Here is an 18,037-nt window from a genome sequence, read left to right on the forward strand (position 1 = left end):
TTTTTTTGTTAACAGCCAAGTTCTTTTTCCTCTGCAGAGTGGGAGTGGGTGTGGGAGGAACAGGTGAACCAGCATTAGAGTCCTCAGCCTCAGTAGCCCTCAGCAACTAGCCTGAACAGCAATAAAAAATAATAACCTTAAAAGCACTAGGCGTTTCCTTCCCCAGCACACTCTAGTGGAGTGTGGTATACAAAAGGGTGAGACATTAGGCCTGTAGCAGTTGCTAACAACATATAAATTGCATGATGTAGGAAAGCTTGCTGTGTTCTTCAGTCTCTGTCCCATGAAATGAATGAAAGATTTCCCTCATTAAATAATGAAATTGGAATTGAAATAGAGAATGCTTAGAAAAATTTATTTCCAACTTCTTAGTGACTATATATACAAAGCTCATGTTAATTTAAGCCTATTTTACTAGTAAGAAATTATGATTAATAAACTGGAGGCCACAACTTAAATATCTTAATTTTAATTTACTTAATGACTATTCTAGTTGTTTGAAAGCCTTGATGATATTATTTCTTTACTTGGCTACAAAATTTCAGCCCAACTTTAGCTACAAACTTTATGAGAGAATATCCATATATATATGCATTTTGTCTGAGATTTAGTATTTATTCATATAAAGATGAATAGATGATGTCAAGGGATAAGTGCCACCTTCTCCCACATACTTTTCCAATATTAAAGCCTATTTTGTAAAAGTTCTTTCTATATTATCTTCCAAGGAAGAGCTCAATGTACAATTAACCCGGCCTATCCCCAAATGTGCCTTATTTTAAAAAATACATAATCAGTTCCTTAATTACCTAGTAGCATACAGAAGTAGAATTGAGTTTTTTAAAATGTGAAGCTCTTTGTGAAAACTAAGCTGTATCTTTCTTTGTAGACATGGCTCTTGCAGCTCTTCATTTAATTTGCTGGAAAAAAAAGATTTAATTAATCAGTAATTTTTAGAAAAAGTATTCTCCATTCATACTTAGCTGTCTGACCCTAGAAACTAGCAAGAAACCCTAAGTCCTTGGATAAATTTGCAAGGAATTGAATGCTAGCATTTATCTTTGTATACCTGAAAATGCAATGCTAGCTTTATATTTCAGTTATTCTAGTGCAATACAGTTATGTAGAAAAATGTATTGCATATTGCATTATGGACATCTTCAAGCTTTTATTGGAATTTTAGTTTACCACACTAATTGAAATGAATGAATTTCTTAGAGTAGTTCTTAACTGGAGTTAATATTACCAATAAACTTGACCAAGTGGAATCAAATTACTGGGATGCTGTGTGTGTTGTTGGAAAGAAGTAAAAATATTTGGCATACTCAAAATCTCTAAGCTTTGTGTCATATCTTAAGTCGTCACAACACTAAGGTACATAGGTTAAACCTTTTTTGCAAATTAGAAATAACTCATGCTGAGACTCAGTTCAACCCAAGAATTTTAAATCTATGTTTTTACTATCTTACTGCTACCTTGTCATTCTTGAGATTCATAGCATTTTAGAGTGAGAACAGGTTTTTAGGAATAGTCTAGTAAAATAATTTCAAAAAAAAACAGGACAAAGTAATTTTTAAAAATTTCCCAAAGGCACGTAGCTATTGGATAGCAAAGCCACCAAGGGCTATGTGCCCATTCAATTGTATTTATTGAATTCCATATTAAAGTTGTAAGAAACTGATATTTAAAAAGTAATGCAGGGCAGTGCAATGGTGGCTCAGCGGCAGATTTCTTGCCTACCATGCCAGAGACCCAGGTTCAACTCCTGGTGCCTGCCCATGCAAAAAAAAGATAATGCAGATATGCAAAATGATTTCACCACTGGACTAAAACCTAGTTCTTTTTAAGGGGATATGATATCTGGAATTCCATAGAGCGCATTAGATGGCAGGTTTCTTATGTGTATTGTTTGTAAAACTACTTAAAAAGTAACATTAGCATGAAATTTTTCATGGAAAATTAGCATAAGATTTAACATCACTTAATTTAGCAGCCTTGTTTAAATCCCAGTCCCATTATTTACTGACGTGTCCGTTTATACAAGTTACTCATTTATGTCAAGGGTGTGATAATCTATCCCTCGTTTAAAGGAAGGCATATGTATCATCCAATATAGTCTCTGGCTTTAAGCATTCTATGAATGGGTCATCTTTCCAAATAAAGGACCTAAATAAAACCATAAATTCATAATTATATGACAGGTCTAATCTATGATTAAAATGTATAATACCTTAAAGTTAAAACAAGTTAGGAAAAAAATAAAATAGCACATCTTGGATCTAAAGGAGAAAAAATCAAGACCATGATGTAAGCCTTTCTTTTTGTTTACTCAGTAGTGCCTTCTTAATCTTTACCTACTCACAGACAACAAAATACATCTATGCCAAGACAAATTAACGTGTGTATAGTCTACTATGGGTAGGACATGGGGGAGCGGGCAATCTTAGCCATAGAAGCCTGCTGCCCACTTAGAGGCAGCAGCTCAGGGTCAACCTAACTAACCACAACCACCACCACCCCTACCACGCACATGCACACCCTTGCACATGAACACAAGGCTTGCATTTCGTAAAGTAGAAAACATCAGAGGTAGTAACTGTATTTTGAGACGACCATTTTTCACTGAATCTAAGAATAAGAGCAAAGGGCTGGTAGATACCCTCTTTTTTACAATTTTGTCCCTGGAAGCATACCTTATAATTTGGTACCCTTTTTCATGTACTTTGCTAAATGAAGTATAGAGTCAGTGTCTAGCAGCTTTTAGCAGCATGGGATGACAACTAGTGCAGCACTAAAGCTTTCAGTTTAGCTCTTAACACAGGCAGCTGATTTTACTAGGGGGAAGAAGGCCTGGACCGGTTTGTAAAGACCATGTGATCTAAAAGACAACAAAAATAAATTTTTCCACTCCCCAGTTACCTTTAGCTTTGTAGCAAAGTAGAAGACCTAAAGCAAATAGAAGAATGGAAAGGGTTGGATGCTGAAGCCTCAGCAACTGCTATTCATCCTCATTTCTGTTATTCAAGCTACAAGTTTTGCATTAGGGATACTTTTGTGATTAGTAAAATTTAACAGGCCCAACATGGAGGTGCCTATGTAAGTGCCACCTCATCAAAACCCAAAACCTAAAATAGTTCTATTTCCTGTAATACCCAGCTCACCCAGAAAACCAAATTTAAATATAGCCAATCAGTTATCGCCATCTAATTTCCTCATTCCTAAGCAGCCACCTGCACAAACCATTCTAGGAAATGTATTTTGCACTAACCAATAAAAGTTCTCTCACCAATGTACTTGATTATTCTGCCTATAAAAATCCATTTCTGTCTTTGCTCAGTAGAGCTCTCTCTACCTCGTGGCCACTGGAGTTTCCCCAAATCAATAAATCTCTCTGAGATCTTAAAAAAAATGTGCTTGAGTTTTTATTTTAACAATTAAAAGTGAATTATTAGGGTGTATTGGTGGTACAGTGGTAGAACACTCACCTGCCATGCAGGAAACCCAGGTTCAGTTCCCAGCCCATGCACCCCATGAAAATAAAGTGAATTATTGGTCATTTTAATTTCAGTGCTACTCAAAGCTATATGCAGAGCAAACTGTGTAACCCAGTGGGAAAACCATCATGGTCCATTAAACAAAGATAACATTCTGTTAGTACACACTTGGATATCATATCTGCTTAAAAAGGGGGTGCCTGTAATAACAAGTTCATTTTCTTTGATCAAAAAAGTGGTAGTTTAATACACACTTACCTGTAAGGCCCGTCCTCTGGTCTCAATAGGGAGAGTAAATGCAGAAATGGCACACACAACACAGACAGATGAGAAAAGACACAGAGCCCCCAGGAATGATGCACTCATAAGAACCTGCAAATCAAAGAAAATGAAGCAAACCGTTATAATCCAAGCCACCTCTAATCTGATCCTTTATGTCAAAGGAAAATAAAGATCGACTTCACCAAATAAATGATGCCCCCTTTGTAGCCATTATGTGAGTTGCGTATTCCTGCACTGTAGATCTAGTATTTCTTTGGGTCAACCTGGTGTAGGTATTTTATGCAATAACTCCATAAACTGGGGACTGACATTAACATGCACTAACTTCTCAACTTTAAGTCCACCCATTAGACATCTCCCAGAGCATATTACAGTGTCTGGAGAAAATGGGAGACCTGCTGTTTTCCCACCCTGGCTCCCTTACCAATTCAGCTTGTATAACTTCTACTCTCTCATTTCATGCTTTGGCCCCTCCATCACACATTCTCCACTTCAGTCCTGACAGGACCAACCAAGAGAAAATTTTGGGGGGCCTCTGAAAAAAACAGTAATGTTTCTGGTCTCTGTTCCTAAAGCATAATAAATCAGTGTCTTCTGTTTGGTATCCATTTTTCCACAGTAAGAATTGCTTTCTACAAATTGATTTACATCCTTTGGGGCACCTTGCACTTCTCACCCTGATCTCAGTTAATTTGAACACTCCATCTCACTCTTTGGTTTCCCTATTGCTGTTCCAAAGAAGGCAAATAGCCATCAAGAATTGTCAACTAATCTCGTGAGAACAGTTAACCATGATGCAATTAAGGAACAGCAAATCTGGAGTCACAGAATATTGCAATTTGAAGAGATCTCAGAATTCACTGGTATAATGCAAGCTTCTCACTTTACAAATGACTACTTTTCCACAACCACATACAGATCCCTGACATACAACCTAATGCTGCTATAACCACTTGGATTCCTCTAAAATACACAATAAAGAAGCTCAAACCCTGTATATAAAGCTGGCCGTCTTCCAAACCAGTAAATAATGAAATGTCATAAGTAGATCCCATCATATTAACCTTACTAACTACTTTGTAGTTGAATTGGCAAGTGATTGGTACTATTCTCTGATTTTGGCTCCTGAAATAAATTATAAATTTCTCCAAGCAGGAGTTTGTATAACTGCATATATGCTTGCTGCCAGAAGTCTGGAGAACCAGGCTCATAAAAGGGGTAGAAATCAAAAAAAGGTTAGACAATTGAAACCACAACCACATGCCATGATTTAGCCACATTACTAGTTTCTGCTATTGCTAGCACCTCTGATATTGGACACCAAAATTCAGGCCACTACTAAAATGAATTCTAAACTATCCCTATTTCATAACCTTTGCCCAAGATTCACAGTTTGGGGTGTGAGACCCTGAGAGGTTGAGTTTGGTCACATAACTGTGCTACCAGCCATGGCCATAGAAGAGAGCAGCTGCTTAGTCTTTCTTACATTCCTATAGAGATACAAGGCTCTGCTTCATACCAGGATTCTAGCAATCCAGTAGTTGTTACTGGGTAAAATCCTGCCTCAGTTAACCAACATCAAGCTCTATTGTTGAAAACAAAAATACTGAATTATACCCAATTATAACAATCATCTTTAAACAATAGTATTAAAATGCAGATTCCCATGTCCTAATCCAGATTTGCTGTATTAAAAGGAAAGAGATCGTCTCTACATTTAAAAAGCTGCCCAGACCAAAGACAAAGAAGATATTACATGATGATGAAAAAAAAAGTCATCCACCAACACAACATAGCAATATTCAAGTTTTATGCACCAAACAAAAGAGCTTCAAAATACATTAAGCAAAAACTGATAGAAATGAAAGGAGAAATAGATAAATTCACATATGGTTGAAGAGTTCAACACCGATCTCCCCAAAATTGTTAGAATTACTAGATAAAACCTCAGAGAAATAGAAGAACTTAACAATGCCATCAGCCAACAGGATATAATTGATATAATAACTGACATCCATTTAACAACAGCAGAATATACATACTTTTCAAATATCCATAGAATATTCAGCAAGACAGACCATATCTAGAGCCATAAAATGAACCGCAACAAATTTTAAAGAACTGATATTAAACAGTGTTTTCTGACAAAAATGGAGTCAAAATAGAAACAATAGGAAGATAACAACAAAATCTCTCAACAACTCTAAATAATCCATGGGTCAAAAAGATATTTGAAGAAAAAATTGTTAAAAATACATTGAATAGAATGAAAATGCAACATAACAAAATTGTGGCATACAGCTAAAGCAGTACTAAGAGGGGAATCTATAGCACTGAAAGCTTACAAAGAAAAGAGAAGAATCTCAGATCAAAAACCTAAACTACCATCTTAAGAAACTAGAAAAAGAACAGCAATATGAAGAAAGCAGATAGAAGAAAACAAAGAAAAGAGCAGAAATTAATAAAATGGAAAACAACAGAGAAATCAATAAATAAAAAGCTTGTTATTTGAAAATATCCATAAAACTGATAAAATTCTAGCTAGACTAAAAAAAGAAAAAAGGCACAAATTATATCAGGAATGAAATAGGATATTGCTAAAGAACCCATAGACATTAAAAGGGTGATAAAGGAGAAATTCAAACAACCCTGCACATATAAATTCAATAACAAATTCCTCAAAAGGTAGAAACTTCCACAATTTGCTCAAAAAAATATATAATTTGAAAAAACTCTGTAACTAACAAATTTAATTCATAGTTTTAAAACTACCAGAAAAGAAATCTCCAGGCCAAGAGGGGTTTCCCTGGAGAATTCTACTAAACATTTAAAGAAGGATTAATACCAACATTATATAATCTTTTCCAAAAAATAAAAGAAGAAACCCATCCTAACTCATTTCATGAGGTCAGCATTACCCTGATATAAAACAAGTCAAAAAAAGAAAGACTATAGAAAATAGTCCTCACTAATACATCCTCAAAAAAAATTAGCAAATAAATTCCAACAACATATAAAAATAGAGTTGTACACCATGATGAAGTGGAGTTACTCCAGGAATGCAAGGCTAGTTTAAAACTCAAAAATCAATTAATGTAATCTACCATATTAGCAAGCTAAAGAAGAAAAAAGCATTATCATATTATCTGAGTCAGAAAAGCATTTCACAAAATTCAACTCTCCTTCATGATAATAACTCTCAGCAAACTATGGATAGAGGGGAACTCCCTTAACTTGATAAAGACCATCTACTAAAAACCTACAGCTAACACCATAAATTAATGGTGAAAGACTGAGTGCTTCCCCCCAAAGATCAGGAAAAAGGCAAGATATCTGCTCTCACCATTCATATTCAACATGTATTGGAAGTCTTAACCAACACAATATTGTGTTTCTGTAAACTAGCAGTGAACAAGTAGAATCTGAAAATAAAAACAATACCATTTACAATCACTCAAAAAAAATACTCAGGTATAAATCTAACAAAATAGTTAAAGGACTTTTAGGCTGATGAAAAATATCAAAGAGATCAAATACTTGGAGAGATATTGTGTTCATGAAGGACTGGCTGACCCAATATAGTAAAAATGTCAATTCTCCCAAACAGATCTGAATGTTTATTTTAATTCCTATATAAAACACCAGCAAAAGAATGTATAGATAAAGAGAAGCCTGTCCTAAAATTTATATGAAAAGGCAAAAGCCAAAACAATTTTGAAGAGGAATAACATGAGATGATTCACTTTATTTGAAGATCTATTATATAGCTACGTTAATCAGCAGTGTCGTATTAGCAGAGGGAGAGTCACACAGATTAATGGAACAGAAGAGGAACCCAGAAATCGACTCACACAAGTAATGCGAGGTGATTTTAGAGAAAGGTGCAAAAGCAATTCAATGGCGCAATGAACAAATGGTACTGGAGTGTTCTAGTTTGCTAGCTGCTGGAATGCAATGTACCAGAAATGGAATGGCTTTTAAAAAGGGGAATTCAATGAGTTGCTAGTTTACAGTTCTAAGGCCGAGAAAATGTCCCAATTAAAACAAGTCTAAAGAAAAGTCCAATCAAAGGCATCTAGGGAAAGATACATAGGTTCAAGAAGGCCGATGAAGTTCAGGGTTTCTCTCTCAAGTGAGAAGGCACATGGCGAACACAGTCAGGGTTTCTCTCTCAGCTGGAAGGGCACATGGTGAACACGGTGTCATCTGCTCGCTTTCTCTCCTGGCTTCCTATTTCATGAAGCTCCCCGGGGAGGTGTCTTCCTTCTTCATCTCCAAAGGTCGCTGGCTGGTGGACTCTCTGCTTTGTAGTGTTGCTCTCTCTGAATCTCTCTGAATCCAAAATATTTCCTCTTTTATAGGACTTTAGAAACTAATCAAGACCCACTCAAATGGGTGGAGACATGTCATCCCCTAATCCAGTTTAACAACCATTCTTGACTAAATCACATCAACCAGAGAGATGATATCATTACAGCTTCAAATATACAGTATTGAATAGAGATTATTCTACCTTTATGAATGGGATTTATATTAAAACATGGCTTTTCTTAGGGGGCATGTATCCTTTCAAACCAGCACATGGAGCAACTGGGTATCCACAGTTTAAAAAAAAAGAGAGAGAGAGAAGAAGAGCCTCAACTTAAACATCACATCTTACACAAAAATTAAGTCAAATGGATCCTGAACTTAATTAAAAATGGTAAACTATAAAACTTTAGAAGAAAATATAAGACAAAATCTCTAGGGCCTAGGACTTTGCAAAGAGTTCTTAGATACACCAAAAGCTCAATCTATAAAAGAAAAAAAAGTTGATATACTGGACATCATCAAAATTTAAAACTTTTGCTCTACAAAAGACACCGAAAGGATGCACAAACTACAGTCCAGGAGAAAATATTTGCATACCAAATAGCTGACAAGAACCCACTCACACCTATATTATATAAAGGACTCTCAAAGCTCAACAATTTAAAAAAATCCAATTAGAAAATGGGCAAAAGACATGAACATATTTCATCAAAGAGGATATAGAGATATCAAATACGCATATGAAAATATGTTCAACATCATTAGCCATTAGGTAAATACAAATTAAAACCACAATGAGATATCACTATATACCCATTTGAACTAAAATAAAATAAAAAGTATGACAAAACCAAATGCTGGTGAGAAAACATGGAGAAAATGGGTCTTTCATATGTTACTAGAGGCTATGTTTTAAATCACATAGACACTCTGGAAAATGGTACCTTAAAAAACTAAACATATGCTTAGCATAAAACCCTGCAATCTCATTCCTGGGCTTTTATCCCAGAGAAATAAAAACTCTTCTTCACATCAAAATCTGTACACAAGTATTTATTTGGAACAACTTTATTTGTAAGAGTCAAAAATTGGAAACAACTCAAATGTCCCTGTCATGGTTAGGGACAGGTGTCAACTTGGCCAAGTTGTGGTACCTGTTCATCTGATTGGGCAAGCGCTGGCCTGTCTGTTGCAATGAGGACATTTCATAGGATTAGGTCATGATCATGTCAGCTACATCCACAGCTGATTCCATTTGTAATCAGCCAAAGGGGAGTGTCTTCTGCAAGTAGTGATGCTAAATGCAATCATGGGAAGCCTTTTAAGGAGGACTCAGAGGAGACAGGTTCCATTTCTGCTTTGGCTGGTGAGCCTCTCCTGTGGAGTTCATCCAGGCCATCCATCAAAGTCATCGGCTTCGCAGCCTGCCCTGTAGATTTTGGACTCTGCGTTCTTACGGTCACGTGAGACACTTTCATAAATTTTATATTTGCAAGTGTTCCCTGTTGATTCTGTTTCTCTAGAGAACCCTAACTAATACAGTCCCTCAATGGATAAAATGGTTAAACAAACTGTGGAACATCCCCAAAATACTACTCAGCAATACAAAAGAACTACTGACCCAACCACTCGGATGAACCTTAAGGGCATCATGCTAAGTGAAAAAGCTAATCCATGCCAAAAGGTTAAAAATTGTATAATTTCATGTATATGATTTTTCAAGATGACAAAATTAAAGTGATGGAGAACAGATTAGTGAGTGCCAGGGTTAGGACTGGACTACGGAATTAGGAAATGAATGTGACTATAAAGGGTTAGCACAATGGATTTTTGTTGTGATGGAACAATATCATATCTTGATTTCAATGGTGGTTACACCAATCCATATATGTGATAAAATTACATAGAACCGCACACACACACAGGCACATTCTCAAATTCATGTAAAACTGATAAAATCTGATAAGGTCTGTAGACTGTATCAATGTCCATTTTCTGGTTTTGCTATCGCACTACACATATGCAAAATATAATCATTGGAGGCAACTGGGTGAAAATAAACAGAACTTTCCTGTACTATTTTTGCAACTTCCCATGTTCCTATAATTATTTCAAAATAAAACTTTTTTAAAAAGTGGGTTTTTTTCTGTTGTTTTTGGTTTTTTCTTTTGTTTTGGAAATCTGGTCTAATAAATACAATTAGTAAAGAGAATGGATAAATTGGAAGGGAAGAAGCAAAATTATCATTCATTGAAGATACGATTATGTTTAAAAAACAAGAGTATCAATGACAACTATATTAGAAATAAAATTATTCAGAAAGATAGCTACAAAAATCAGTAACTTTTCTGTATACAAAAACAAATCACTAGCTAGGAAAAAAAAAAAGGAAACAGCAAGCACTGGGGACAAACAATTTAAATGGCTGAGCCCTTGATCTTGGGGCTTGCCCCTATAAAACTTATCCCTGCAAAGGCTAAACTAAGCCTACTTATAATTATACCTAAGAGTCACCCTAGATAACCTCTTTTGTTGCTCAGATGTGAACTCTCTCTCTAAGCCAACGCTGCAGGTGAACTCACTGACCTTCCCCCTATGTGGACATGACTTCCAGCGGTGTAAATCTCCCTGGCAACCTGCAACATAACTCCCAGGGATGAGCTGGGACCCAGCATTATGGGATTGAGAAAGCCTTCTGGACCAGATGGAGGAAGGAAGAAATCAGACAATAAAATTTCAGTGGCTGAGAGGTTTCAAATAGAAATAAATAAATAAATAAAATAGGGAAAGAAAAAATTCTATTCAAAATAGGAGCAAAAATAAAATGCTTATGAATAAACTTAATAATATAAGATGTGTAAAAACATTTTAACTCTACTGAGGGACATAAACTGAATAAGTTTATTTTAGTTCTTAGAAAAAAATGCAAGTTTGTAAAAACATAGCTCCTGCCAAAGTAATCAGTATTTATTGAATTCTCAATCAAACTCCCAGTAAGATTTTAGAATCAATTTGAGAGAAAATGGACTCTAAAGTCAATTGAAAAGAATTTATATGTAAGAAAAATCAGGAAGCTTCTGAAAACAAGTGGTGGGGTTGGGAACTGAGGAAGGATATAAGACTAAGAGACATTGAACATACTTTACTGTTACCAGCAATGTGGTACTGGGGCCAGAACAGAGTAATCAGTAAAACAATGAGTCCCAAAATAGATCTAAGAATCTATAGAAATGGGATTTATTATTATAAGGGTATGTTCCATCAGTTGAGGGGAGACAGAAGAAAGGATGATTAATGGCTTAGAAACAATCTGCTAGGCATTGTTCTGTTGTTTTTTAAAGCTAGATCCTTGCCCTCAGGCCTATGCATAAATCAGTCGTGAAAAGATCAAAGATTTTAATTTTTCAGAGGAAACAAACTTTCAATGTTTTAGAAATATGTATGAGCAAGTGAAGAAGGTCGTTCTAAGCATGATACAAGATACGAACTCCCTAAGTTTAAAAAAACTGATAAACTGATTACCTGAAAATTTTCAATTTTGTATGCCAAGAAGTGTGATAATAAAATCAAGAGGCAGGGTGGGCCACTGTGGCTCAGTAGGCAGATTTCTTGCCTGCCATGCCAGAGACCTGGGTTTGATTCCCAGTGTCTGCTCATGCAAAAAAAAAAAAAAAGAAAAATCAAGAGGCAGGCCACAGACAGTGGGAAAATATCTGTGGTATAACAATGTGAGGCTAGCAGCGAGTAGAAAAACTGCAAATCACATAAGCAATTTACAAAGGAAATACAAATGGATGAACCAATGAAAGATGCTCAACCTTACTAATAATGAAAAAGTGTAAATTAAGTCATGATATAATTTACTGTCCACCTGATTTTGAAACTTACTATCTCTTCTGGTGATGGTGGGGAGATATAGGGATGCTTGTTTCATAATATGTTTTAATAAAGTGTTTATAATACATAAATATATAATATGTTACTTTATCGGGGAGTATATCAATTTTTTTAAATGACAAAAATTTGACAAGATCCACCATAATTTAAAATATGTACACCCTTTGACTTAAAAATTATCCAATAGACTTTTTTTTAGTTTTTATTGACAAAACTTCACACACATACATTCCATATATAGTGTATAATCAGTGGCTCATAATATCATCACATAGTTGTGTATTCACCACCATGATCATGTTTTAGAACATTTTTATAACTCTAGAAAAATAAATAAAAAGGAAAAACTCACACATACCATATGCCTTACCCCTCCCTCTCATTGACCACTAGTATTTCTATCTACCCAATATATTTTACCTTTTAATCCCCCTATAATTTATTTATTTTTTCTCCATATTTTTTTACTCATCTGTCCATATGCTGGATAAAAGGAGCATCACACATAAGGTTTTCACAATAAAGGTGTATCTTTTTCTAGAATGTCTTCAAGAATAAAGACTACTGGAATACGTATACTTCCTGAATAGCTATAACTGCTGTTAAGAGTTTACAATCTAGGACCCTTTACAATAGGTCCCAATCTGATGACCCACATTCTCAACTTCAGTTTACTGAGTTTTTATTACAGTAAGTCTATATGATTGAGGCATGATAATATTTGTCTTTTTGTTCCTGAAAATTCATTCAACATACAGTCCTTAACATATGCCTAGTTGCATGCCTCACAACTTCATTCCTTCTTGCAGCCACTCAGTAGTCCATTTTATGTATACACCATAGCTGTGTTCCAGTAGTCTTAATTCTTGAAGATACTTTATAAAGATAAAACTTTTACAATGCGACTGTGTGATTGTGAAAACCTTGTGTCTGATGCTTATTTTATCCAAGTTATGGACAGACAAGTAAAAAATATAGATAAAAATAAATAATAGGGGGGACAGGGTAAAATAAATTGGGTAGATGGAAATACTAGTGGTCAATGAGAGGGAGGGGTAAAGGGGATGGTATGTACGAGTTTTTTATTTTTATTTCTTTTTCTAGAGTGATGCAAATGTTCCAAAAATTGATCATGGCAATGAATACCAAATATGTATATATGTGATGATATTGTGAGCCATTGATTGTACACCAGGTATGGAATGTATATGTGTAAAGATTTATCAATAAAACTATTTAAAAAAAAAAAGACGATTGGAACACACCTCAATATTTTCAGGTATTTTGCTCCATTCACTCTAATACACCACAAACTAAAAAGGGGTATCCATATAATGCATAAGAATAACCCCCAGGATAACCTCTTAACTCTGTTTGAAATCTCTCAGCCACTGTATCTTTATTTATACATATATAAAACAGCCTCTCGAAATCCAAAATAACAATTACTGCTTCAGACTAAATGTGACTACTCTAAGAGCTTACAATCTAGGCCCCTGTTTCCTTATGCGTATTTTCTAAATGGGACCATACAATATTTGCTCTTTTGTTTTGGCTTATTTTGCTTCACCAAATGTCCTACAGGTTTATTCACACACAGTTGTGAGTTATGCCTCACAATTTCATTCCTTTCTGTAGCAGCATAAAATATTCAAACACGTGTATACACCAAAGTTCGCCAATCTACTTCTCAGTCAGTGCATCCTTCAGCCATCTCCATTCTTTAGGCATCATGTATAATGTACAAAGTCAACAGTCCATCAATACTCTATTTTAGATAACTTCATTGATTCCAAGAGAAAGCTAACCAATAAATGCACCCTCACCAAATAGAAAATCTAAACCTCCCCTTAACTCTTGTTTACCCCTGGTTTTGCTGTAGTACTACTGATGTTTTCCTGTTAAACATGGCACAAACATATTCAGAAAGACATCTAAAAATAATTGTAATCCTACTGCTATAAAATAAGAAACAAGAAAAAAATGAACTACATATCTAACAATAAGTTTAAAAATAAATTAATGAAACTAAGAAACTAATGGAAAAAATTAATAAAAAGGAAAACCTAGATAAATAAACCAGAAACCAGTAACAAATAGATATCATATATGTATCAAAGCACTGCCCTATTTTAGAAAAAAAAAAAAGCTAGTGATGTATTAACGTGAAAATCATTTAAATGCATGGATTTAAGACTCTGAAGAGGAAATAAGTACTAGTACAGAGAAAATGCAAAGAACAACACAAGAGTACATTCCACAGTTCTTTGCAAGTAATTTTAAAACACGAATAAAACAGGTATGTTTAAATACCCCTACCTCACATCATACATAAAAATCAACTCAAAATGGATCAAGATCTAAATATAAGAGCCAAAACTATCAAATTCCTAGAAGAAATTGTAGGAAAGTACCTTCAGAACCTTGTGTAAGGCAATGGTTTCTAGACTTTACACCCAAAGTGCAAGCAATAACAAAAAAATAGATAAATGGGACCTCAACAAAACTGAAAACTTTTGTTACCTCAAAGGACTTTGTCATGAAAGGAAAATGACAACCTAATCAATAGGAGAGAATATTTGAAACCACATACTAAAAAGGGTTTAGTATCCAGAATATATAAAGAAATCCTTCAACTCTATAACAAAAAGACAAACCCAATTTAAAAATGGGCAAAACACTTGAATAGAGATTTCTCCAGATAGAAATAGCCAAAAGCACATGAAAAGCTGTTCAACATCAGTTGCCATTAGGAATTCTTTATCAAGGATCATGTTAGCAAAGTCCCCTTGGGGGAATGGTGAGAAAGGGGAAAAATTCAATTTCCCCAAGTGGAGAATTCTTGATATTCTCACAAGCAGTAGGGACAACCAAAGCAATAGGCTGAGCCCCCAATCTTGAGGTTTGTTCATATGAAACTTAACCCCACAAAGGATAGGTCAAGCCTACTGAAAATTAGGCCTTAGAGTCACCCCCAAAAGAACCTCTTTTGTTGCTCAGATGTGGCCTCTCTCTCCAGCCAACACAACAAGCAAACTCACCACCCTCCCCCTGTCTGCATGGGACATGACTGCCAGGGGTGTGGAACTTCCTGGCAACGTGGGACAGAAATCCTAGAATGAGCTGAGACTCAGCATCAAGGGATTGAGAAAAGCCCTAGAATGAGCTGGGGTTTAGTATCAAGGGATTGAGAAAACCTTCTCAACCAAAAGGGGGAAGAGTAAAATGAGACAAAATAAAGTGTCAATGGCTGAGAGATTCCAAACAGAGTCGAGAGGTTATCCTGGAGGTTATTCTTACGCATTAAGTAGATATCACCTTGTTAGTCAAGATGTAATGGAGAGACTGGAGGGAACTGCCTGAAAATGTGGAGCTGTGTTCCAGTAGCCATGTTTCTCGAAGATGATTGTATAATGATATAGCTTTCACAAAGTGACTGTGTGATTGTGAAAACCCTGTGTCTGATGCTCCTTTTATCTACCTTATCAACAGACGAGTAAAACATACAGAATAAAAATAAATAATAGGGGGAACAAATGTTAAAATAAATTTAGTAGATTGAAATGCTAGTGATCAATGAAAGGAAGGGGTAAGGGGTATGGTATATATGAATTTTTTCTGTTGTTTTAGCATTTCTTTTTCTGAATTGATGCAAATGTTCTAAAAAATGATCATGGAGATGAATATGCAACTATGTGATGATATTGTGAATTACTGATTATATATATAGAAAGGAATGATCATATGTTAATAATGCTTGTGTTTGTTATATATTTTTTAATTTTTAAATTAATAAAAAATAAACAAATAAATAAATAGGAAAGAATCATGCTAGTAGAATAGGGATGGGCATGGCCTGATTGGAAGAGTGAAAGAGTGAGTAGAGGGAAGCAAATGTGGACAACAAGAATAGTGAATTCCTTAAAGTAGTTTGCCAAGGAAGAAGAGAATAAAACAGGGTGCTGTCAATGAAATTCATTTACAGTTTGTAAACTGAAATCTTAAATGCATTAAAATGCTGACTGGATGAATTTAGCATCAAAGGATAAACTGAAATCACAGGAGAAGAACAATTATAAACCTGAAAAACTCAAGTGAATCAAATGAAAAACCATTAGAAATGAGTTCAGTGAACTGGCTGGTAAAAAAAAAAAATCAATAGCCTTTCTAAATACAAAAAGCTAGTTAAAATGTTATAATAGAACTTATAAATGGAAGAAAATAATCTATTTCCAATACCAAGAGCCATAAGATGCCTAAAGTAAACTTAACAAGAAATACAGGACCTATTTGAAGAAAACAAAATGCCAGCAAAAGGCACAGAAGGAAAATTGAACAAGTGGAAAGATAAATCTTGTTCTTAGACAGGACGACAGCACTGTAAAAAAACAGCAACACCAACAAATTTTTCCTAAATTAATTCATGCATTTAAAGAATCTTAAGAGGATTTATCCAGGCAAGGGAAGCAGAATATAACTAAATGATTCTAAAGGATTTTTTGAGAAAGAAGAGTAACAAAGTTGGGCTCAAACAGCACATTTTGAAAATGAGCTATAAATCTCAGATTAATGAAAAGAATATAATGGCAAAAACAGCCAGATGAATGGACTAAAATAGTGAGGCCAGGAATAGATCAAGTAATTGTGGGAACATAATCAGTCAAACATTTCAAATCTCTGAGTCAAAAATAGATTGTTCAAAAAGTTGTGTTGGGATAACCAGTTTGCCATTTAGGAAATCATGAAGCTGTTTCCTGCTTTGGGTCCCACCCTTACAGACTCCAGAGGCCTGAAAGAAGGCACGTCAGGGAATTCTGGGTTTGGGTTTCTTGATCTGGGAGCTACTTATACAGATGTATCCCCTTTGTAAAAATTGATTAAGCTGTATACTTATGATTTGGGCAGTTTTATATTATGTTATACTTCAATAAATTGATAAACTCCCTATCCTTCCCACCACCAGCCCCCCCAAAAGAATAGGTCACAGAAAGAGTGAAAGAAAAGACAGATGTGTATTTTCATACACCTGATCACAAAACCCAGAAATTATAAAGGAAAAGAGTGTTAGAGCTGAGTCCGTGAAATGAAAGTTTCTGTACAGGGGAAGAAAAAAAAAAAGCATAAACAATGATGAAAGACCTATGGAAAATTGAGGCAAATATTTGCAATGTATCAGAAAAAAGGTTAAAATCCTTAAATATATGAAGGGCTTTTACAAATTAATGTTTTAAAAACTGAATTGATAAAATATGGACCAAGGATCTGAATGGACAAGCTACCAAAGGTAAAATACCCAATTGAAATATGAAAAGAACACTCAGTATCATTCCTAATCAAAGAAATATTAATTATAATAACAAAGAGGTATCATTTGTTGCCTGTGACATTGGTAAAGATAAAAAAGATCAGCAAAACCATTTGGCAAATGTGAAGCCACAGGACTCACACACAGCATTCCCAAAGAGAATTTCAACACAGTATATTAAAATGTAAAAGGACCAGACCCCATGACCCACCAACCCAGTTTCTAGGAATTTACCTTAAGAAGATAATTGCATACCTGGATAAAAATATAAACACAACCATGGTCACTATTGTTGTTTATAATAGAAAAACATCTGAAATAGTCTAGGTGTTCAACAAATGGGAAATTAAGTAACTGATTAAACAATCAAAAAGTAACCTATACACCAATGTTTATAGCAGCATTATTTACAATTGCAAAGAGATGGAAACAGCCAAAATGTCCATCAACAGACGAGTTGCTAAACAAACTGTGGTATATACATATGATGGAATATTAAGCAGCTTTAAGACAGAATAAACTTATGAAGCATGTAATAACATGGATGGACCTAGAGAACATTATGCTGAGTGAGTCTAGCCAAAAACTAAAGGACAAATACTGTATGGTCTCACTGATGTGAACCGACATTCAAGAATCAACTTGGAATATGTCATTGGTAACAGAGACCAGCAGGAGTTAGAAACAGGGTAAGATAATGGGTAATTGGAGCTGAAGGGATACAGACTGTGCAACAGGACTAGATACA

General features: G+C 35.0%; 1 protein-coding gene across 1 annotated transcript in view; it reads right to left on the minus strand.

Annotated features, from left to right (window-relative positions):
* Positions 1-487: 487 nt before the first annotated feature.
* The window catches only part of SVOPL (SVOP like), a 92,937-nt gene continuing 75,387 nt past the window's right edge, over positions 488-18,037 (minus strand). The window contains exons 14-15 of the mRNA XM_077144195.1: positions 3,753-3,866; positions 488-920 (exon numbers count right to left, since the gene is read on the minus strand). Coding sequence (XP_077000310.1) covers positions 909-920; positions 3,753-3,866 — 126 coding nt within the window. The 3' untranslated portion in view covers positions 488-908. The remainder of the gene's footprint in view (positions 921-3,752; positions 3,867-18,037) is intronic.

The sequence above is a fragment of the Tamandua tetradactyla genome, chromosome 1, assembly GCF_023851605.1.
Source record: "Tamandua tetradactyla isolate mTamTet1 chromosome 1, mTamTet1.pri, whole genome shotgun sequence".
In the NCBI taxonomy this organism is placed as follows: Eukaryota; Metazoa; Chordata; class Mammalia; order Pilosa; family Myrmecophagidae; genus Tamandua; species Tamandua tetradactyla.